Source organism: Ictidomys tridecemlineatus, chromosome 1 (assembly GCF_052094955.1).
Source record: "Ictidomys tridecemlineatus isolate mIctTri1 chromosome 1, mIctTri1.hap1, whole genome shotgun sequence".
Taxonomy (NCBI): Eukaryota; Metazoa; Chordata; class Mammalia; order Rodentia; family Sciuridae; genus Ictidomys; species Ictidomys tridecemlineatus.
The window spans coordinates 128,912,803-128,935,918 of NC_135477.1; the positions used below are offsets into that span (position 1 = coordinate 128,912,803).

Genomic DNA, 23,116 nt, shown 5'->3' on the forward strand with positions numbered 1-23,116 from the left:
TTTCTGTCATCCCTGCTGTCACCTTGGCTCGCCCCCTTCTGGAGTCTCATCTGACCAGGAGTGACGTGTCTCCATAGGCTCTTTTGCATTCAGTCTTGGCCCCTCTTGTCCACCCCACAACACCACTGGATTACATTAGCATACCACTACATTCACTCCCAGCTCCCTGTCACTTGCCAAACACAGTGCAAACTCCTAGGACACTGCTGTCAATGTGTGATGACTAATTGCCTCATCCCTAATAGACTATACAACGAAGACACAACATGAGTAAGTCATTGTTGTCCTCTCCATACCTGGCACGATATACCAGGTACATTATAGTGTTCGTTAAACTGATTATCATGTGTGTGGGGAATTGGGGAAACTAAACCAATAAAAGGGTACTTCTGAGTGTCTCCTCTGACGTGAGGCTGTCTGTGTCCCTTCTCAGAGGCTGTCCCAAGAAAAGCAGACCTCAGACTCCGACAGCCTAGGCATGGGAGACAGTGCTTCCACCCTCAGCCGCCGGGAGACCTGCGAACATGGTAGGAGCCTCTGCTGGCTCAGGCTGAAGATTGCCAGAGCTAGGAGGGGCCTTAGCTGTGGGTACACAGTGGCAGAGCAGGTCCAGGAGACCTAGGTTAAACGACCTGGACTGTCATACCTGGAACTGGATACTAGTCCCTTGTGTGCCAGCTGAAAGGGCTGCTGGGAAGGCCAGGGATGGATGGAACTAGGACAAGGGGCTCCTTCTCCTCCCCTGACCCATCTCTGCTGCAACAGGCAAAGGGAAGAAGAGCAGCCTGGCAGAGCTGAAGGGCTCCATGAGCAGAGCTGCAGGCCGAAAGATCACCCGCATCATCAGCTTCTCCAAGAAAAAAGCACTGGCTGAGGACCTGCAGACGTCCTCTGCAGAGGAGGAGGTCCCCTGCTGTGGTGGGTACAGGATGTAGAGCGCAAGGGCATTCAGGCACCTAGGGCTAAAGCCAGGAGACCCTCCGTGCCTCATCTACCTGGCTCCCAGGGCAGGGAAGAGAATTCCAGTCTTCTGCATGGCTAAACACCACTTCACCAACATCCACACCCTGCCATCACTTGGCTCCTATGAGGCCCTCTCAGTGAAAGGAAAGATCCACCGACCCCCATATTTCTGTACTCCCTATGACCTTGGCCCAAATCACTGCCCATCTTGGGGTCTCAGTTTTCTTCTGTATAATGAGAGGGGAGTAACATTTCATAGCATATAACATGCCAGATATGTAAGTTGTAAACCAGTCTCATAAAGAGATTTGGATTAGAATATTTAAGTACCTTTCAATATAAATGCACTCAATGTGAGTGAAAAGGGCTTTCGGAGGCAAAACATTTTTTCATATAAATGCAGCATTCCATTTACTGTAATCCAATAAGAAATCATCTATTTTGAGGGACTGAATGGGGGTAACTCAGGCAGAGCACTTGCCTAGCATGCATAAGGTCCAGTTTTGATCTCTGGATCCACAAAAAGAAAAAGCTGTTTTGGATATGCAATAATATTCTTCTACCACTAAAAAAAAATAGGATAAGAGAATATGACTATAAAGAAACATTTTAAAAAAGGAAAGAAAGAAAAAGAAAAACACAAAATATTTTGTAATCAGGGGGACTGGGGTTGTGGCTCAGTGGTAGAGTATTTGCATAGCATGTGTGAGGCGCTGGGTTCTATCTCAGCACCACATAAAAATAAAAGATTTTGTGTCCACCTAAAACTAAAAATTAAGTATTAAAAAAAGTTAATATATATGTCTGTGTGTATATATATATATTTATATATATATATATTTTATATATAAATCAGTGAGTCCAGGATTGTTACAGTAAAATAATATAATAAATTTTAATCTATTTATTAAAAGAGGGAATTCTAAGCGCACCTGTGGTTAACTGTGGAGCAGTCTGGGCCTTGATTTCAATTTTATAATTCTTTCCCTTGAACGGCTAGTTTTGTTCCCATACTCTGCCACTAGGTGTCAGCACCATCCACTATTTTCTATCTTTGGGTAAATTCTGGATTTGGGGAGGGGAGGAGAGGCAAGTTGTATCTTTATACAATTTATGGAGCAGCTCTTGCCCTTTTCATCACACTTGGTGTGGTCCCAGGGCTGTGCAGTGATATGCAAGCGGGATTATCCGTGCCCACTTCACAGCTAGGAAACTGAAACTCAGAGAAGAGGATGCCTACCATCCCAAGCAGGGGCGCGTGAGCTGATCCAAAAGAACGCAGAGACCTTCTTTCTAGCGGGTGCAAGAGTGGTCTGGCAGTCTGTCCCGGGCTGTGGCCCATGCACTAAATTTGCAGCCCCAAATGGGGTTTGTCCAAGGTGGACTGTGGGGAGGTCAAGCCACTGCTCTCTCCCCTCCCAGGCTATCTGCACGTGCTGGTGAACCAGGGCTGGAAGGAACGCTGGTGCCGCCTCAAATGCAACACACTGTATTTCCACAAGGACCGTGCGGACCTGCGGACCCACGTGAACGCAATCGCCCTCCGGGGCTGTGAGGTGGCTCCGGGCTTTGGGCCCAGACACCCATTTGCCTTCAGGATCTTGCGTAACCGGCAGGAGGTGGCCATCCTGGAGGTGAGAGGAGAGAGTCCAGATGGGCCTTGTGGTGGGGCTCTGGCCCAAGGGTACTGTTTTTGTTGGGAACCTTGCCCAAGGACGCTGCAGGGCCTGAGAGGAAAGCAAGTGCTACTGTCAGTGAGCCAGCAGGCTTGCAAGATAACACAGGGGACACACGCTTAAATGCCTGTTCTAAGTACTTGGCAAATCATGCTTTTAACATGTGTACCTATGATATTTTGTATATTATGTGTGACATACTAAATTTTGGATGACATACTAAATATACTAAAAAATTATTTGTCACTCATCTGAAATTCTAATTTAACAGAGCATTTTGGGTTTTTAATCCTAATTCTGACTGCCTTAGAACTAAAGTATATTTATCCTCCCTGACCTTGAAATCCCAAATCTGAAAGGCATTTCATCGGTCTAACCGAGATTTGATTCTAGAGTCTCCCATAAAACCTTCCCAGCAGTCCACCTCAGATGAACCACTGCCCTCTGATGTAGCCTACTCTTCTCATCAAGCAACTCAAATTTCTAGAAATATTTCCTCTATATTATAGAGTTTAAATCTTTAAATTCCACAAAAGCTGAAACCATGCCTGTTCTGCATACTTTTATTTTTCTAGAAGTCTGCATGATGCCTGGCATATACTGTGCACTCAATAAGCATTTGTTGCACAATGGATAAATGAAAAATGAATTCATTTCATGTATTCGTTGTGCTTCCTACCCATAGACACTGAGTTCCTCCGGAGGTCATGCAAAACACATTGACTCTCAGAATCCTACTGACTATTTGAATTTAAAATGTTGACACTGGAAGAAAACTTAAAATACCTATCTTCCTGTATTATAGATAAGGAAACTGAGGCCAGGGTTGTCTAATGCTTTACATAGTGCCCCACAGGATTAAAACTCAATCTGTTGATCTTGTTCTCTTTGCCCAGTTACCCACTGCCTCTCTCAGTTCTTAAATTTCAAGAAATATTGCCTCTGTAATTTGCTTTTATTTCTCATAGCTTCAGATAGGTCTCTTATTTCATTAACTTAGATACAGAGTTTCTAGCACAAAGTGTACTTCCTTTATTCACTTTTATCATCTGCAAGCTAAGTTGATTTTATAACAATGCTTTCTAAATGAGAATTAAGTATGCGTTTAGCTAACCAGCAACTTAAAGGAGGCTTCCCCTATAGTACTGTAATTATTTGGCAATTACAATGCAAGTAAAAATTGAGTTGTATGAGCAATTGCTTCCCCTAAGAGAAAAGTAAGTAGTTTTCAAAAATTTCAGAGAACACCTAAATGTTGTTTTTATATCCAAATGGTTGCACAGACCCCAAGTCTTATTCCTCTTTGGTTCCTAAGAAGTGGGTACATAATAGGCACTTATAAATATTTGTGGGTTTGGCTGAAGTGAGCAGGAAGCCAGAGGCCCCACAGTGTGAAAATGAACTTCACTGTGCCTCCTCTCCCCCAGGCGAGCTGTTCAGAGGACATGGGTCGCTGGCTTGGGCTGCTGCTGGTGGAGATGGGCTCCAAAGTCACTCCAGAGGCGCTGCACTATGACTACGTGGACGTGGAGACCTTAACCAGCATTGTCAGTGCTGGGCGCAACTCCTTCCTGTAAGGGCCAGTCCCTCAGCACACAGCTGCCCATGACTTTTCCTGTCTCAGCTCAATCTCAATGTATCTGTGTCCAGCCTTGGGCACTGGAAGGAAAGGGAGGAAGAGTTTGGGAAGCTAAACTTGGGGGAAGGAACTGGCTGAGGGACGTAGGCCAGGGTCAAGGCAAGATGTGGAATGAGCAAAACTGGGGAATCTCTGGAGTAATGGGCTCGACCCTCAGGCTACTAGACATTAAGCTGTCCTTGAGTATGCAGGGGACATGTGGCTATTCCATGGAGTTAAGCATTGGAGACTCTACGTTCAAGTCCCAGCTTAATTACCACCAGCTGTAGAAATGTGGGCTGACTGCTTGCCATCTTGGATCTTCTGTTTCCTGACTTACAGAAAGGCTCTGATGAATCGCTTGCCCTCTGGGCTATTGTGAGAATCATGTGGGTCCCTTCCCGTGAAGTGCTCACACAGCACATGATCTGCTGACCCACATTAAGAGCTGCTGCCAGGATCAAATGAGAGTGGACAGGAAAACACTATAAACTGCAAACTTCATCACCATCATTGTACCTTTCATTTTCTAGATATGCAAGATCCTGCCAGGATCAGTGGCCTGAGCCCAGAGTCTATGATGATGTTCCTTATGAAAAGATGCAGGTATGGTCCCTTGGGGTTGCTTGGGAACATAATAAAGGCCATTTCTTCTATTTCTTTCTTTCCCTCAGTGACCCTTTTATCCTTTGCTTCAGAGAAATGGTTTTCATTTAACTGGCAGCTCAAAGGGGAGTCCCGTCTTCTGACAGATGATGGTTCAGGAGGAGGAATCCCTAGCACAGGAGGCCGGGTGGTGCAGTGGAAAGAGCCCCAGGTCAGGAGGAAAAAAGAGGCTCTTTAGACTGCTAAGCACTCCAGAAATATAAGGCACTGTGTCCACTTTCAGCAAGGAGCTGGGCTCTCCTCCTCTGCTTACCACTCTGAACTGAGCTGTTTGTTCCATGTTGTTAGGGGTAGATGCTGCCTATTGGCCACCTGCAAGGCTTTCAGTCTAGATTTCAGCAAAACAGGGTTGTCTCCCTGTTTTGCTCACAAAAACAAGGAGGAGTCAGCTCATTGACTTGAGTCCTCGGTACCTGTCACATGTCCCAGAATGCTTGTGGCAGCATACCACAGTCTTTTCAGACTTCCTAGTTCTCTCATAGGTACTCCAGTTTAGAGTTGCCTTCTGCTGCCTTTGATAGTAGGAGATTCAAATAATATAACACCAGGGAAAGTCATTTATAAACTGTCAAGTACTGCACAAATTTCAGAACGGACAGGGAACACATCTCTGCATTGCAGCCTTAGCCTCTTGCACTTAATCATTTTCCTACATCTCCCACTTAGGATGAGGAGCCTGAGCGCCCCACTGGAGCCCAGGTGAAACGCCATGCCTCCTCCTGCAGTGAGAAGTCCCATCGAGTGGATCCACAGGTCAAGGTCAAACGCCATGCCTCCAGTGAGTTCTGTGTGGGCCTTCCCTGCTAAGCAGGGACAGGAAAGGGAAGTAGCCTACAGCACAGTTCTCAAAATCAGATTCCTCCAGGTTCAGGCAGGTCAATAAATGAGTAAAGTCAGTCATAAGAAAATGCCCTACAAAAAGTAATAGGGATTGGGGTGTTGTTCAGTGGTACAGCACCTGCCTAGCATGCATAAGGCTCTGGGTTCATCTCTAGCACTGAAAAAAAAGGTAACAACACATGCACACTGAAAAAAAGGAAGCTGGCAGATAGCCTCAGAGGGAAATTGACTGGAGGTAGGGCTAAGGGAACTGGAGCACTCAGGCCCAACTCTATAGGTGACCGCCAGCTCACTTCAGTGGTCCAGTGCCAGCCCCTGTTGCCAGATTTACTGATTATTCAAAATGCCAGAAATCTGGACTTTATATGAAATTTTAATAATGTTAGTAATTAATTTTTATAAAGTTTAACACTGATTGTCTTATATATGCATATGCATATATATATATATGGAGAGAGAGAGAGAGAGACAATGAGAGAAGTCATCTTCAAGTTGTATCTGTTTCTGAAGCTAATAATTTATGATTTCTGATCTGTGATTATAAGTGGAGAACTAAATCCCTCCACACAACCTGGAGGGGGCTGCCGTGAGAGCCATGGCTCACCTCTGTCCCAGGCCGAGCTCCACCTAGCATGCTGTGGGTCTTGGTGAATTGCTCGATTGCCACACTGCACAATGATAACTAAGTACATCAGATGCCTCTTTAAGTTCTGTCTGATTTCTAACACTAACCTCTGTACTCATGTGAATTATTGCTATACTATGAGAAGCTAGCTTCCTGTAGGAAAGCCTGTTCCAAGAGTTTTTTTCTTCCTTCCTTACTTTTCTTCCTTTGCACCTGAAAAAAAAAAAATGAGGTTCTATTCTTTGCTTTTTTAAGATTTAAAAAAAAAAAAAAAAAACTTTACTGTAGCTCCATTTCATTTGGATAGTTCTTCCCTCCTGGGAGTGAGATGATCTGTCTTCTTTGGAACACAAGTTTGGTAAAGTCCTTTCCCATCTCTAGGTCTGAATTCCCTCCTTGGGCTAGGGATGTAGCCATTGCTACAACATCTGCCTTGCAAGCCTGAGGCCCTGGGTTCCATTCTCAGCATTAAGGAAGAAAGAAAGAAAAGGGGGGGGTGCAGCATGTTTTGAGCTCCCTCTCTAAATAACTAAAGAAATGTTGTGTAACATTCTTTATATGCTATTCATAGGCACTGGAAATACAGGGCCTTATGAAAAGCCCATTTTAAAATGAAAAACTGAAATAAGCAGAAAAACCAATTTATGAAAGAGATGTAAAAACGGAGCTACTCTTGTTGAAGCCCACTCATTCCCCTAGCTATCAGTGTTGGCCATCACTATGAAGTCACAGGGTTCCTTGAAGAGTGGTGGGAAACCACTAATGTAACCACTAATGTAGTCCAACAACATTGTTTGAAGAACATAAATAAAAGGTGTCTTGGCCCACTTAGGGTGCTATAACAAAATACCATAAGCAGAATGACTTATAAATAATAGAAATTTATTTCTCATAGTTTGGAGGCTGGGAAGTCCAAAGCACCAACAGATTTCTGTCTGTGAGGACCCATTTTCTGCTTCATAGATAGCCATTTTTTTTACTTTCTGGAGTCTCTTGTAAAGGCATTAATACCATTTATGAAGGCTCCACTCTCGTGACCTACCCACCTACAAAAGACCCACCTCAAATAGAAATTTTGGAGGTTCATAATCAGTCTACAGCAAAAGAGACTTGCACAATATCATGTATTAATTTTCTATCACAATATAACAAAATACCCAAAATTTAGTGGTTCAGTTTCTGCTGTTTGAAAATCCTGAGTAAATGAGTTATGTAGTTTTGGCTGAGGGCCTCTCATCAGGCTGCAATCAAGACATTGTCCCATCACCTGAAGTCATCTGAAGGCTTGCCAGACTGGAGGATCTGCTTCTAAAATGGCTCACTCGCATGCCAGGCAAGTTTGTGCTGGTGTTGGAAGGAGGCTTCAGTTCTTTGCAATGGGCACCACTTCATAGGGTTGCAAGTCCTCATGATGTGACAACTGGCTTCCCCCAGAGCACACAACCTAAGAGGGAGCAGCAAGCAGATAATACATGTCTTTTATGATCTACATTTAGAAGTCATAGTCTTGTCATTTCTGCAATATCCTAATATTATACAGCTCAGCCTTGTTTTTTGTGGGAAAGGACCACAAAAGGGCATGAATATCAAAAAGTAAAAATTGTGGAGGCCAAGTTTATTACTGAGAAAAATGTGACATGAGAAAACTGTGGACCCACTCTCCAAAAAAACAACTGTAACTGAAGAAAATTATTAAAACAATCATTTAAAATCTCTGGAAATTGTTAAGGGCATATAAGAAATGAATAAATACATATTCTAGAAAATGTGCTAAATCTCAGTAAGAACAGTGAGAGTGAGCGGCATTTAAGCCACAACCCATATCTTTACCTTCTTCTACCCCCACCCCCTGTTCAGTATGAAAAAAATAAAGTGTCTGCTCCAGGCAAGTGTGGATGAGAAAACAGGGTTCACTGTTCCCCCAGCTCCTTTAAGGGCTACAGTGTCTCCCCAGGAAGGACAAGCTACCAGCATTTCTCATCCTGCCCAGCTCCATGTTGCAGAGGCTAAATTCCAAGTGAGTGCAGCAGAAAGACAGGGAGCTCCCTTCTCCATCCAGCTCTTTGGGGGTACAGGCTTTACCCAAGGTGGGCCAGCTCACAAGTACTTGGAGCCTGAATGCCCTCCTTCCAGTTCAACCAGACAGAGAGGTTCCAGGCTGAAGGAGGCAAGCAGAAAAAACCAAAAGTTACTGCCCCAATCCTGCACCCTGCTCATAAGGCAGGAATGCCACTCCAAGACAAGCAAGCTGTCTCAGTTCATTCTGTGCTGCTATAGCAGAATACCTGAAACTGGTAATTTATAACAAAAAGAGAATTATTGCCTCATGCTTCTAGAGACTGCAAAGTCCAAGATCAAGGTACCAGCATCTGGCAGGACCTTCTTGCTGCATCATCACATGACAGAAGGTACCGGGGATTGAATCCAGACATGCTTAACCACTGAGCCACATCCTTGGCCCTATTTTTTGTTTGTTTGTTTTTTGTTTTGTAATGTACAAGGTCTCACTAAATTGCTGAGGCCTGCTTTGAACTTGCAATCCTTCCACCTTAGCCTCCCCAGCCACTGGGATTACAGGTGTGCACAACCGCACAGGGGAATTTGCCACCCATGAGGGTGGAGCCCTCATAAGCTAATCACTTTTTAAAGGTCGAACTTTGGGGGGGGGGTACGTGCCACTTTTTAATACTATTACAATAGCAATTAAGTTTCAACATAAATTTTAGAGAAGAAAAACATTCAGATGACAATGGCCAATGTTTCTACCCCCAGATCTAGAGCAGTGACTCAGGGATTCTGGCCAGGGGAAAAGGTGGGCCATAAGAACAGAGAACTCCAACGTTCTCTCTCAAAAGAACTGACTTCGGTGCTGGGTTGCTCAGTGGCAGAGTGCTTGGGTTTGATCCTCAATACCACATAAAAACAAATAAACAAAATAAAGATATTGTATCCATATAAAACTAAACAAACAAACAATCTGACTTTGAGTGCAACACAGTGTAGCAAAGTTCAAAGTAAAAGGTACTCTCAAACACAATGGAGATTGGTGGTAAACAAGAAGAGGCTAGGAGCTCCACAGGAACAATAAACTAAACCACAGGCCACTAGCTGATCAGAGAGAACCACAAAGACAGCTAAGAACAGCATTAGGAACTAATCTCAAAAGACTGGTCCCAAAATCTATCCCGTAAAGGGACTGAATTTAACTGGATCAGACCATGGAGCAATTTATGCCCAGAGCATTTTCAAAAACAACAATTAGTTAACAATTAGTAGAACCTAATGGCTGAGTGTTAGATTAACAACAGCAGCAGACAGCTTAAGAGAAAGATCTAGGAGAGAGTCAGAGAGAACCCTACCAAAACCATTGCCATCCAGGGTGATTATACCATGCACAGTACTATGTCTTCTGAGGAGCAATATCAGAGGTTTCACGTTGCTAGAGAAAACTGACTTCATAAAATAGTCCAGCCAAGTCACTAAAATATTAAGCAAATAGCAATCCTTGAGAGGAAGGCAAAATCAATAAATATCTAAAGATGCTGTAATATAGTAAAGTGACCAGTTTTCAACAAAAAATTATGAGACATGTAAAGAATCATGAAAGCATGAGCCATTCAAAGGGGGCAAAGCAAGCAACAAAAAGTGTCTATGAAAGGATGCAGATGTAGAATTTAACAAAAATTTCAAAATAGCCATTATAAATACATTCAAAGAAATAAATTTAAGCTGAACCTGGTAGCATATGCCTATAATTCTAGTGATTCAGGAGGCTGAGGCAGAAGGATTGCAAGTTTTGAGTCTAGCCTCAACAATTTAGCAAGACCCTATCTCAAATTCTAAAAGACTGGGGATATATCTCTGCCTCTGGGTTCAATCCACAATACCATGAAGAGAGGGAGGAAGGACTTAACAGTAGATTTGAACTGGCAGAAGAAAAAAATCAGTGAATTTGAAAATAGATTAAAAGGCTGTGTAAGCTGAAGAGTAGAAAGTAAAAAGAAGGAAGAAAAGTGAACAGAGTCTCAGAGAAATGTGGTATACCTTTAAGTGCACTAATATATGTATAAAGGTAATACCAAAAGGAGAAAAAAGAGGAAGAAAAAAAATCAAATAAAGAATGGCCAAAAACTTGCAAAATTCATTGAAAAACAATCTACATATCCAAAAAGCTCAGCAAACTCTAAGTAAAATAAAGGCAAGGGGATTCACAAAGAACTCATCATTAAAACACTGACACTAAAGATGAGAAAATCATGAAGGCAGAAGAGAAAATTATCTCGTCACACACAAAAATGCACATATAAGTAAAAAAAATAAGATTAACAGCCAATTTCTTATCAGTAATAGAGGAGACCTGAAAGTAGTGGGATGACATACTCAAAACACTGTCAATGTTTGGGGGAGCTGTCAATTCACATCCTATATCCAGCAAAGATATCTTTCAAAAAATTGAGATAAAATAAGGACATTTCCAGATAAGTAAAAACTGAGAGTTTGTTGCTAGTAGCTCTACCTTACAAGATATACAAAGGGAAATTGTTCAGTTTGAAAGTATGTAACCCCAGACAGCAATTTTAATTCAACAAAAACAGCACTGGTAAAGGTAATTAAGTAATTATAAAAATACAAATACATATTTTGTCTCATTTATTCTCTTCCTGAGTTGGAAAAGCAATGTATACAACCATATTTATTTGTATTTTTCAGGCCTATAGTATATAAAGAAATGTAAAAAACTGACAATAATGATACAAAGGTGGTGAGTGGGTAAATAAGAAGTGAGTGGTAAATAAGAAGGTTAAGAGAACAAGCTCTGCAAATATATCCTTGCTTTCCTTTCATTTCTCAGCTTCTTTAATAGACTTAAAATTATATAAAATAAAAATTGTAACTCTTCATTGTTGGGTTTTCAACATATATAGATGGAACATGTATAAGAGTAATAGTACAAAAAAGGTCTTCATCTGATACAATGAAATGATAAAATGTTGATAACCCTTTGTTAGTATACCCTCCTCCTTTTATTTATTTATTTTATAAGACTGCAAAATTCAGGCCAGGCACAGTGGCCCATGCCTATAATCCCAGCAACTCAGGAAGATGATACAGGAGAATTTCAAGTTCAAAGCCATCCTCAGCAACTTAGTGAGATCAACCCTGTCTCAAAAAGTAAAAAGGGCTGGGGAGGTAGCTCAGTGGTAAAGCCACTGGTTCAGTCCCCAGTACCAAAAAAACAAACTACAAATTCAAAAGTCTAGGAGTGAATTCTTCTGGCATGCCTCTGTATAGCTGGAAAAGTAGAGAAGGTATGGATTTCTTACCTCCATGTTGAATTTATGATCCAGATTTTAATTGTATGGTAGTTATGGCAAGACCTGATTCTTACATGGGTTGTTAGGTGACTACTGTAATCCCAGAAAAGCTAGACAGACAAGACACCCCAATTATCAGCAAAACATAGGAATCATTCCACACCCCACCAGCTTCCAAAAGGCTATAATTTCCCCAGAGAGGCTGAACTTTGGCCTTGGCCCAGTTCAAGCATCAACATATGGCATGAGCTGGGTGTAGTGGCACATGCCTGAAATCCCAGTGACTCAGGAAGCTGAGACAGGAGAATTGCAAGTTCAAAGCTAGCCTCAGCAATAGCAAGGCACTAAACAACTCAGTGAGACCCTGTCTCTAAATAAAATACAGAACAGGGCTGGGGATGTGGCTCAGTGGTTGAGGACCCCTGAGTTCATTCCCTGATACCCATTTAAAAAAAAAATGGCATGGTCATACAGACATAGGTTCAACTGAGCTGTCACCATTAGCAGTGAAAATAATGTCTCTGTGTCTCAGTTTCCTAAACAATAAAAGAGCTAATAATAATAAATATAAATATATCTAAATAAATAAATAGAACTAATAATAAAAGAATGCATCTTATAAGGATTAAATGTGAAAATGCAAGTTTTCACTTAGCATGTAAGTATCTAGCACATAGTAAATGCTTAATTAATTACTACCATGATTATTGGTTGTTACTGTCCACCATCATGTTCAACCTACAGTAGAATACTAAGTCTCTCCCTTTCCCCACCTTTCCCCCAGGAATACAATGGGAAATGCCTGCCTTTAGCCAAAGTCTGGACTCTCTATGAATCTGAATTATGTGTAGCTATCTCCCTATCATATATATATATGAGTTGACTCACATAAAGCATGCCCTTTTAAAAATCAAAGTGTGTTATACCTCATAAAATTTGTTGTTATATATTACTATCATTATTATCTAACAATTACTAAGCACTCTCCATGTGCCAGATACTATGCTAAATACTTTTCCTTAAATACCTCCTTTAAATCTTTCCACACCCCATGAGTTAAATGTTGTCAGTATCCTTATTTACATATAAGGTAATTGAGGCCTCAGCAGAAAGGCACAAAAGCACCACCATTCACTTCTGCCTGAAGACACAACCATCAAGGGAAAGAGAGAATGCAAATGCAAACCCCTTCTCTGAGTTGCAAAGCCCTAGCTTCTAGTCTCTGTGCTGTGGGGCCTCCCTTTTGCTCTCTATATGAAAGAGAATAGATCTAAATATTCCCATTTGATAGATGGAGAAGATAAGGCTGAGAGAAAAGTTAACCCTATCCACCCACCTCACTAGAGGTCAGAACTGAGGGCCTTTTTCTTCCCAAAATCTCTTCAGGTGCCAATCAATACAAGTATGGCAAGAACAGAGCTGAGGAGGATGCCCGGAGATACCTGGTAGAAAAAGAGAAGCTGGAGAAAGAGAAAGAGACAATTCGGACAGAGCTGATGGCACTTCGGCAGGAGAAGAGGGAGCTGCGGGAAGCCATTCGGAACAGCCCAGGTACCTGTGTGGTTTTGGTCCTGAGCCTCCGTGGGTGGCTCAGCCTTGGCACCTTCCCTGTCACAACAAGGGGAAGTTGCCCACACAGGAGGGCGTACTTCTCCCCTGCCTCCTCCTCTTCATTTTTACATCAAAATTCCTCCTAAATAAAAAAAGTGCCTTCAGTTTAATAACCACTTTGGGAGAAGAAAATGGAAAAGTATCACAATAATGTGTACACTTATTTCTTTAGGGGGTTACATAAAATATGAGAGGTTGAAAAAGCCTGACTTCAGAAGCATGAAAAACAGAAGTGACTTTAGCACCTGGTAATCTCATTTCCTGAGAGATCATCTTGAATCTTGCATTCATTCATTCACAGATGATGTGTGAGACATTGGTCCCAGGTGGGAATGATGAACAGTGATACTTTCCCAGGCTCCTCTTCTGAAATCCCTGCCTACTCTGGGTTCCTCCACACCCCTTCTTCTGTGTTTCCTTTAAATACAGTTCACCATGCTTTCAGCCTGAGGTTTCTCCACATTCTGGAAGAAACAAAAGTCCTATCCTTATAGAACATGTTCAAGACCATATAGCCCTACGAGAATCTGATAAACCTGCAGACTTTCCTTAAAAAAAAAAAAAAAATCACAATTCAAAATATTGCGAATAATTTCAGGAGCTCCTGGAGCTTACTCATGGATTTCATGGATTGCCTGTGAGCCTGGTTAGACTTACATAGAAATGAAAAGAAGAAAAACATAACTTTAAAATTGAGAGGTCATGTGCACTGAGGTCTAGGGGCTCAAATGATGTCTCCAGGAAGCTTATCTAACTTGTATTTGTGCTTTCCTCCATTTTGGTTTCATTCTTTCCCTCTTGTGGTGGCACAACCTCTGCAAAGCTCCAACCCTAACCCAACCCTCTTAGCCATCCCAGTGGAGCTTCTCCCCCATAAGCACTACAAAACCTCAGGATTCACTGTGATTGAACCAACTCTGATTTCTAAGCCACTCACTGTGACCAGAAGGTGAGAGGTGATTATGAGTTAGGCCTAAGTTATATGCCAAAACCTTTGAACTAGAAATAGGGTACTACTTAAACTACAGAAAATGAGAGGGGGAATGCTAATTCCAGAAGATGGGTCCTAGGCAGGTAAAGACCACACACTCAACACAGAACTAGAAGCCCAGGCAGGCCCAAAGTCCTTGTCATTAAGGTTCTGAAAAGGTCCTCTGGGAGGGTCAGACAAGGGCCAGAGGCCCTGACAAAAAATCTTTGAGCTTTGGTCAGGCTGGGCTGTGTCTCATCAGTGTCTCTGGACTCAGGAGCAAAGTTAAAGGCTCTGGAGGAAGCTGTGGCCACCCTGGAAGCTGAGTGTCGGGCAAAGGAGGAACACAGGATCGACCTAGAACTGAGGCTCGTGGCTGTGAAAGAGCGCTTGCAACAGTCCCTGGCAGGGGGTCCAGCCCTGGGGCTCTCCATGAGCAGCAAGAACAAGAGTGGGGTGAGTCTACTGCCATCTATGCAGGGGAGGAAGCTGCTCCTCTATCCCCTCACATGCTGCAGATGTCTCCATTATGATTGTTGTTTGGAGATAGGAGTTATGCTCATTTCCATATGAGAAAACTGAAGCCCAGAGAGGTGAGGGCACATGCCACTTTCGACACAGCCAAGAAGGGAACTCCTGTAAGCAAGTTCTGGTTCTTTGGCCTGTTCTCTCCACAGCAGCCCCACAGTTGGACTTTTGTCCAGGGTGATCTTAGAAATGGCCTTGGGGTTACTGATGATAATAAGCTACCATATGTTGACTCACAAACGAATTGATCCACTGCCATCAGTGTATGATCTTCACCTGAATTACTCAATCTTCGCAGCAGTCCTAAGAAGTAGCATTACATGTATTAACCTCATTTGACAGACAAGGAAACTAAGGGTCACAGATCTTGAATGACTTGCTCAAGGTTACTCACAGGGTTCCAAATCCAGGAAGCCTGATGGCAGAACTCTGCTCTACCACCATGGTACATGCCCTCTCCTGGCATCTCCAGCATAAGGTCCTGTCCTCAGGGTTGACATCCATCATCTCTAATACTCCTGACAGCTCAGCAAGGGCAATACTATCACCTCCAACAGGACCTTCTCAGGGAGAACTCCCTGACCTACTCTCTCAAGGTTTTCAACTTCAGCTGTATAGATATTGGATCCAATGATCCTTTTTATAGGAGACTATTGTGTGTATTCTAGGATGTTTAGTTGCATTCCTAGCCTGCACCCATTGACTACCATTGGTAGCCAACCCCAAGTTATTATAACCCAAAATGGCACCAGAAATTGCTAGGTATCCCCTGGGAGAGCAAAATCACCCTAGTTAGGAACCATTGGTCTAAATTACCAATAGTCCCATCTATTATTTTTCCTCATAGCACTTAACCTTAATTTGTGTGTATGTGGATGTATTTGTGTCCTTGTTTGTATAATGTCTGCCTCCCCCTAATATGTATTTTTACTGAGAATTATGGGCAAGGTATATAGCTTAGTGGTAGAATGTTTGGTCCTAAATTTGGTCCCCAGTATTACAAAAAAAATTGGACTATGCTTGATTTGTTTGTCATTTCATTCCTAGCTGTTTACAACATCTGAATAATTGTAGGAGTATAATGTTTGTTGAATTAATAAATGCCTTGCCTGCTTTCAGACCATCAAAGAGATGAAATAATTTGTCTGATAAGTATGAGCTGTTACTAGGGGCTGTATTGTTGTTCCAGGTCACAATACCTGGGAAGACCACACCCATGAATCTGAAGCTAGAGCTGTCTTACACCCTTACACTTCCTCTCCATGGGGCGTTTCCAACCTCATTTTATTGACGAAAAACCTGATGGCCAGAGTCACAGAGGGCTGGTGGAGGAGCCAGATCTGATTCATTCATCACAGCTGCTTCCTCCCACCAGCATTCCCTGATGTGCCTGGTCCAGAATGCTTTTTCCCTCTGCTTTTCATCCTATTGATACCCTCTGAAGACATATAGAAGTCTTCTCCAAATTCCTTACAGGCTTGGCTGTTAAGATATCACACTTAAATAACTACATCCAGTATAGTATTAAGCAATTATCTGGAAAATATAATGGGTAACAGTAGGGTAGAAAATAAGAAGAAATACCAGAGAGGCTAAGAGTAAGGCTGTATAGCTCTGTGGTAGAGCACTTAGTTAGCATGCATGCAGCTCCCGGTTCAATCCTCAACACCCCTTCCACTTTCAAAAAAAGGGTGGGCTGTGGAGTTTCAATCCCAGCTCTGATACTTACCAGCCTTTGATATTGCACAATAACTTGACCTTCCCAGTTTCCTCATCTGTAAAATGGGATGATTAATCATAGTACCTACTTCATAGGCTTGTTGAAAAGCTATATGAGCTAATCCATGCAGTGCCTCAGGCAGAGTGAGGGCCCAGTAATTTTATCTATCACTGCCTTTATCCTCAGGCCCTCAGTGTCTTCTTCCTCTCACTTTGTTCAATACTGGCATGTTTACCTTCTATTTTAAAGTTCCCTTATTCTTTTTTTTTTTAAAGAGAGAGGGAGAGAGAGAGAATTTTAATATTTATTTTTTAGTTATCGGCGAACACATCTTTGTTTTGTATGTAGTGCTGAGGATCGAACCCGGGCCGCACACATGCCCAGGCGAGCGTGCTACCGCTTGAGCCACATCCCCAGCCCCCCTTATTCTTTTAAAGGCAGGCTGGGTACAAAACAGCCAGTAGCCAGCACTGGATCTCACCTATTTAACTTTTTCTCTTCTTTTTTTATCATCAACAGGAAGCTGCAAGTAAATCTCAAAACAATGTTCCAGAACAATCTCTCCCTGTCAACTGCGTTTCTGAGCTGAGGAAGAGGAGTCCATCCATTGTAACCTCCAACCAAGGAAGGGTGCTACAGAAAGCCAAGGTATACAAACAGTTCAGCTAACCAAAATCAGAGATCTGGTATTCCCCTTTATATGGAACCTCACCCCAAAACAAAACTAGTGAGAAAGGCTAGTGAGAAAGGCGGAGAATTACTAATACACCCATACAGTATAACACATAGTTTCCTCAAAAAAGATAATCCTCCAATCTTTCCCTCCCACCCCTTTTCCCTATCTAGAGGGAGGGGGAAGGGGATTAGCAAGGATGGTGGAAGGTGATGGTCATCATTATACAAAATACATGTATAAAGACTTGAATTTGGTACCAACATACGTTATATACAAACAGAAATATGAAAGATTGTGGTATATATGTATATTAAGAATTGTAATGCAAAAAAAAAGAGTACATGTATAATGGCAAAAAAAAAAGTATTTTGTTGAATGTCAAAAAAAAAAAACCCTCCAATCTTATTCAGAACTTTTTCACTATTTGATAACACATAGTTCTAACAAGTTCAGTCATCTGGCTTCTGAGCCTAAAGACAGAAAAGGTCTCATTTCATAAGTAAGGAAACAAGACAGGAGTGGGAGGTACTTTTGAGAGGATGAAGGAGTGTGAGGGAGCAAACTGCAGGGATCTGAGGGAAGGATGATTCAGAAAAAACAAAGAGCAACTGCCAAGTCCTTCATGAGGGAAAAGAAGCTTGACATGGGTGAAGACACTGAACAGATCCAGTGATTTCAAGGAAGGGAACCAAGGGTGAGCATTAGGAGATGAGATGGGAGAGGAACTAACTGGAACCCAGATTGCTAAGACAGGAACCAGAAACTGGCCTGTAAAAGGCCAAGAATAAGTACTTCAACTTCAGCTTCTGTGGACTTTTTTTTTTTTAACCTTTATTTATCTATTTATATGTGGTGGCTGAGGATGGAACCCAGTGCCTCACACATGCTAGGCAAGTACCCTACCACTGAGCCACAGTCCTAGCACCCAGCCTATGGATCTTATGGTCTGTTTTACAACCACTCAGCCCTGCCATTATAGCACAAAGGTTAAGCAAATGAATAAACAGACAATAGTTAAGCAAATGAAGACCATGGCTATGTCTCAAAACTTTTCATTTGTAGACACTGAAATTTGAATTTCATAGAATTTTCACCCATCACAAAACCATTCCTTTTTAAATTTTTTTTTTCCAAACATCTATTTAGAAATGTGAAAGCATTCTTAACTGATGGGTTATACAAAAGCAGACAACAAGCCAGATTTGGCCAATGGGCTATAGTTAGCCAGTCCTTTGTAAAGACTTGGATTTTGTTTGACATAATGGAAAGCCATTGGACAGATTTGAGCAAGATTTTTTTATGAATTACATTTTTAAATGATCATTCTGGCTACTATTTGAGAATGGATGAGGGGACAAGATAAGCATGGAGAAGTGTCTTATTCAGGATCACAAGAGACTAAGTAGGACCAGGACAGTGGAGATGTTTATATAATGAGGTGCAGTGAAATGTTTTCTATCCTACAGTCACACTAGAACTCACAACAAACTGATTTTTTCTTTCTTTCTAGGAATGGGAAATGAAGAAGACCTAGAATGAAGATGAGGATTTCATTCCAAAAGAAATACCAGTTTGTCCATCTGAGGCGTAAATGCTTTTTTCACAAAGAGAAACCAGGAGAAAACTGGAAGTAGCTCCCATTTTCTGGGGCACCCAAAAGACCAGCCTTTGTTGTCTGAATGATTTGGGGGCACCTTGGGAGGGAAGTAGTCAAAAGCATATGGAAACAGAGGGGGTTTCCTATGACTTTACAAAGGGTAGAAATGGTGGTAGAGGGAGACTGAATTCTGCACAGTTGTAAAGTTTTTTTTTTTTTAAGATATCTTTATCTTCCCTTCTGGAGAAGAAATGAAAGCACATGTGGATAAGCCATTCCATCTCATCTCAACATCCCATTCCCAGTCCTTAAAGCAAACGAAGGCAATGTGAACATCAGTGGTACAGTGTAAAGAGAAAAGACTTGATCATCTGATCACACCTGTACCAACTGCATTCTTCTTGGGCATTACTGATCATCTCTGGACAAGGAAAATGGGCTGAAAAATCAATTATTATATTATCTCTGCCTGCACAAAAATGAACAAAAGCTATCTGGGCATGATGGTGCACTCCTGTAATCCCAGCAGTTTAGGAGGCTGAGGCAGGAGGATTGCTGAATTCAAAGCTAGCCTCAGCAAAAGTGAGGCCCTAAGCAACTCAGTGATACCCTGTCTCTAAATAAAATACAAAATAGGGTTGGGGATGTGGCTCAGTGGCCAAGTGCCCCTGCATTCAATCCCTGGTACCAAAAACAAAATGCAAAATGCACAAAAGCTATCAAGAGCATGCAAATTCTACAATCTTTCCTCAACTGTTTTAGAGCTGGGCACAGTGCAGCTACTGGAGGCTTTCAAATCTGAGCATTTTAAAATCAGATATTTGAGTAGCCAGAGGGCAAAGTTCATCAGCCAACATATTTTAAGTTTGCAGTGACAAGAGTACGGAGTTCAGGATGTTGCAGGCATTGGAGGGTGGGACTTGCTGTCAGTCAGGTCCTTTACCTATTTTATGACACTGAGGATCCTGGAACTATGGTTAAAAACTATGCCTTTATCCTAATGAAGTCTTCATCTTGCACTGGGAAGCCTACCATTGCTATAAAGTAAAGCTACCAAGGAAAACCAAGGATGGTAGCCCATTTCTGCCACATGGGTGCAAAAGCTTTTACAAACACTTGATATTTTTTTAAGAGAAGCGAGAACCTGAAGTCCTGAGCAATCTCTTTTTTGTGCCACTTACTCCCATCTCAATACTACAGGCACTTTATGGATCTGTCTTTAACACATTTCTCAACAATAAAGATATAAAAATTTAACTCTTAAAAAGATAGACTGGGGGGGGGGAATCCCAGAATAAGTCTGCTAAAGCCTTGACATATTTTGTCTACCTTTAGGCTGAACAAACTTCAGACTCATTCAAACTTCAGCACTCTCTGAAGTAGCTAGATGCTAGAGCAGGAAAAATAACCTGACCAAAATCATCCAGCTGAGCATCTGATTTAGGGGTTATGATTCTGGATCCAGATAAGGCTCAGTTTGTGCCTCTGCTGCTATCCAGGGTAACCTTAGGGTAATCACCTGACCGCTCTGATTCTTGCTTTCCTTATCTGTAAAAAACAGGATTAATGATTGTACTTTCTTGCAAAGATTGTTGGGGGTATTTAATGACATAATACACAGGAAGCATCTTGCATAGTGTCAGAAATAGGGTATATTCAAGTCCAGGATGGTTCTTATTATTAGTTAGATAAGAAATGTCTGACTCAAAAGGCTTTGTTCTTTACACTGAAGAAATGGCTTTTAGAGTATAATTATAATCATCAAAAGGTTAACAATGCAAACTGATAGTCTTCATCCAAATTCCACCTCAGTATCTAAAGTGACATCAATGACTTTACTAAATCATAACTACTCTCACATACTCTGGATTGCCAATGTTCTTTTTTTAACTTGTATATTCTGGAATGGCACCCACAACTGTCTTCAGTATCTGTCACATTGTTTCTGATGCAGTTATTTGGGTGTTCTGTCTTTTTCCAATAGATCTTGAACTCAGAGGGACCCTAGGTCACTAATAATTAACACTTATTGAGCACTTGCCATGTCAAGCACTGTTAGCCACAGTCCGCTTTATAGCCATGCAGCCTGTGTAGTCAAGCGTGGGTCCCATGCTCAGAAGGGTCCTGTGCTTAGTTATTCTTAGTTATTCTTAGCTATTCTACTGCTGCCTTCTTGATAATTTTTTTCCTTAATAATTTTTTAACAAGGGGATCTGCATTTTCCTTTTGTCCCTTTAAATTATTAGCCAGTCCTGAGGGTAACTAATCACTCTACTAGGCATTATCCCTTTAATCTTCACTAAAATCCTGCAAGATGGGTCATATCATTCCAGTGTTTACAATTCAGTCTGCTCCTGAAAGCTCTTTTTCACCATGTTATCTCCCTCCCACTGCACTGCAGCATTCAGAAGCACACTAGCACTTAATAAACACATGAATGAATGGATGCAGCACCCTTGGTATAAGCTAGGCAGCTAAGAGAAATGTAAGCAATGGCTAAAACACAAATGCCAGTCCCTGTTCTTGTTAAAATACCTTGTTTGGTTGTTTTGGATTTTTTTGTTTTGTTTTTTTTTTTTTTTTCAAACTACAGGTCATGGGTCTGGGGTGAACTTGAAGTTCCATCCTTCCTGACACCGCCAAGTTTGGTCTGTTAGAATTCTAGTGTGGTTGGATCCTCAGTGGAGGACTTTGCACAGGTTCCCCAACGGCTTTGAGCCTCAATTTTCTGTAAAAGTGTTAATAGCCCCTCCTTAAACCATGTTTCCCTTCTCATAAGGCAACAAACAAAAACTTGAAGGGATTGGTTATAACACATTTGAGTGGGACTTAGATGCCATATAAAGATGCAAAAGATTCCAGCTCTGTCCTCATGGAACTGACAAGAAGGAGAGAAAATCTGACCCAGATTGCTACAGAAGTAAGCCATAACATGTGAAGATTCAGAGTGCTTAAGTATGTTCCATTTCTTTTTTTTAAATATTTTTTAGTTGTCAATGGACCTTTATCTAATTAATTTATTTATAAGTGGTGCTGAGAATCGAACCCAATGCCTCACACATGCTAAGCGAGCGCTTTACCACTGAGCCACAACCCCAGCCCGTCCCATTTCTTTTTTTTTTAACTTTAAAGATTATTCAATAAATTGGTAATTCCAAACACCCTAGAGCCCAGCCACCAGTTCATTCTCATATCCTGTCAGCTTTCCACCCTAAATCTCTATAGTTCATCCACATCCTCCTATCTTCCTATCTTCATTAACATCATCGAACTTCATTAATTCACTGAACAAATATTTATTGAGCACCTGCTATAGTAGATGTCAAGGGAAAATAGCTTTGAACCTGGTGAAGCTCAAATCCAAATTAGAGTAACAAAAAGGAAGCAAAAATACTAATAAAGGAAAAAGATTTGGGGACACAGTTACTTTACACAGGGAAGTTACAAAGGTTTCCATTGAGGTGACCTTAGGCAGAATACATCCCTCTCCTGCCTGGGCTATTATTCCAACAGCTTATCTCCCCAGCTTCTTTTCTTATACCCTGTCTTCTCCTCCTTACAACAAAAATATGTAAAGGCTTTACCACATGTTCTCAACGCAATCAAAATAAGACTAAGATTCATTCAGCACGAAAAAATGTTAAACATGTACATTAGGGCACTGCTCACTAGGAATTAACAAAAAAATATCTCTGCCCCCAATGAAACCTAAGTTTTAGTAAGAGAAAATAAAACAATACACACCATTAAAAAAACAGTTCCTAATCAGAAAATAAGGGTATTGAAGGAAAAGTGGGGAAAGAAGCATTCAGGATGCAGTTTTTTTCACCATTCACGTGATCTGGTCCTGCCTACTCAGCTTATGCATTTCAGTCTCTGGTTTGCAATACTCTTCCCTCTTCACTGGGTGTTTGCAAATATTACCCACTCACCACCACTTGACCCTCTTTTCACCTACCAATTCTTTTACTCTCAGCTCTATATCATTTCCTTTGGGAAAAATTTCCATACTCGGACATATTTGTATTCTAGGCCTCTGCAGCACTCCGTCCCTCATCTTTAAACCCTGGACATATTTCGATTTTATACTGCGCCTGTATCTATAATTTATAATTTCACGAAAGCTCTATAAAGATTCAGCCGCTTTTGTTCGTCGTTCCGTGCCTAGTACCAATCCTCCGTACCTAGGTACCCACCCTACCAAACCAAAGAGCCAGCAACCGGAAGTGTTGCGTTCGGTACCAAGATCGGCGTGGCTCATTAGATAACCGGAAGTTTAGCGTTCCTGTCCGGACGTCCAAAGCGGGAATT

The 23,116-nt window shown here is 41.7% G+C and overlaps 1 protein-coding gene and 1 long non-coding RNA gene across 3 annotated transcripts in view; one reads left to right on the forward strand and one right to left on the reverse strand.

Annotated features, from left to right (window-relative positions):
* The window catches only part of Afap1l1 (actin filament associated protein 1 like 1), a 61,727-nt gene extending 41,665 nt beyond the window's left edge, over positions 1-20,062 (forward strand). For both annotated transcript variants that reach the window (XM_013358182.4, XM_040272272.2), the window contains exons 10-19: positions 434-527; positions 766-918; positions 2,386-2,597; positions 4,067-4,212; positions 4,791-4,863; positions 5,590-5,701; positions 13,090-13,254; positions 14,562-14,740; positions 17,052-17,180; positions 18,719-20,062. In XM_013358182.4, the coding sequence (XP_013213636.1) occupies positions 434-527; positions 766-918; positions 2,386-2,597; positions 4,067-4,212; positions 4,791-4,863; positions 5,590-5,701; positions 13,090-13,254; positions 14,562-14,740; positions 17,052-17,180; positions 18,719-18,742 (1,287 nt within the window). In that variant the 3' untranslated portion in view covers positions 18,743-20,062. The remainder of the gene's footprint in view (positions 1-433; positions 528-765; positions 919-2,385; positions 2,598-4,066; positions 4,213-4,790; positions 4,864-5,589; positions 5,702-13,089; positions 13,255-14,561; positions 14,741-17,051; positions 17,181-18,718) is intronic.
* LOC120885349 (uncharacterized) lies at positions 7,250-23,116 on the reverse strand. The gene is made up of 2 exons (XR_005727916.2): positions 22,764-23,116; positions 7,250-7,832 (listed from the first exon to the last, which is right to left on the reverse strand). It is a non-coding gene; the product is annotated as an uncharacterized LOC120885349 (long non-coding RNA).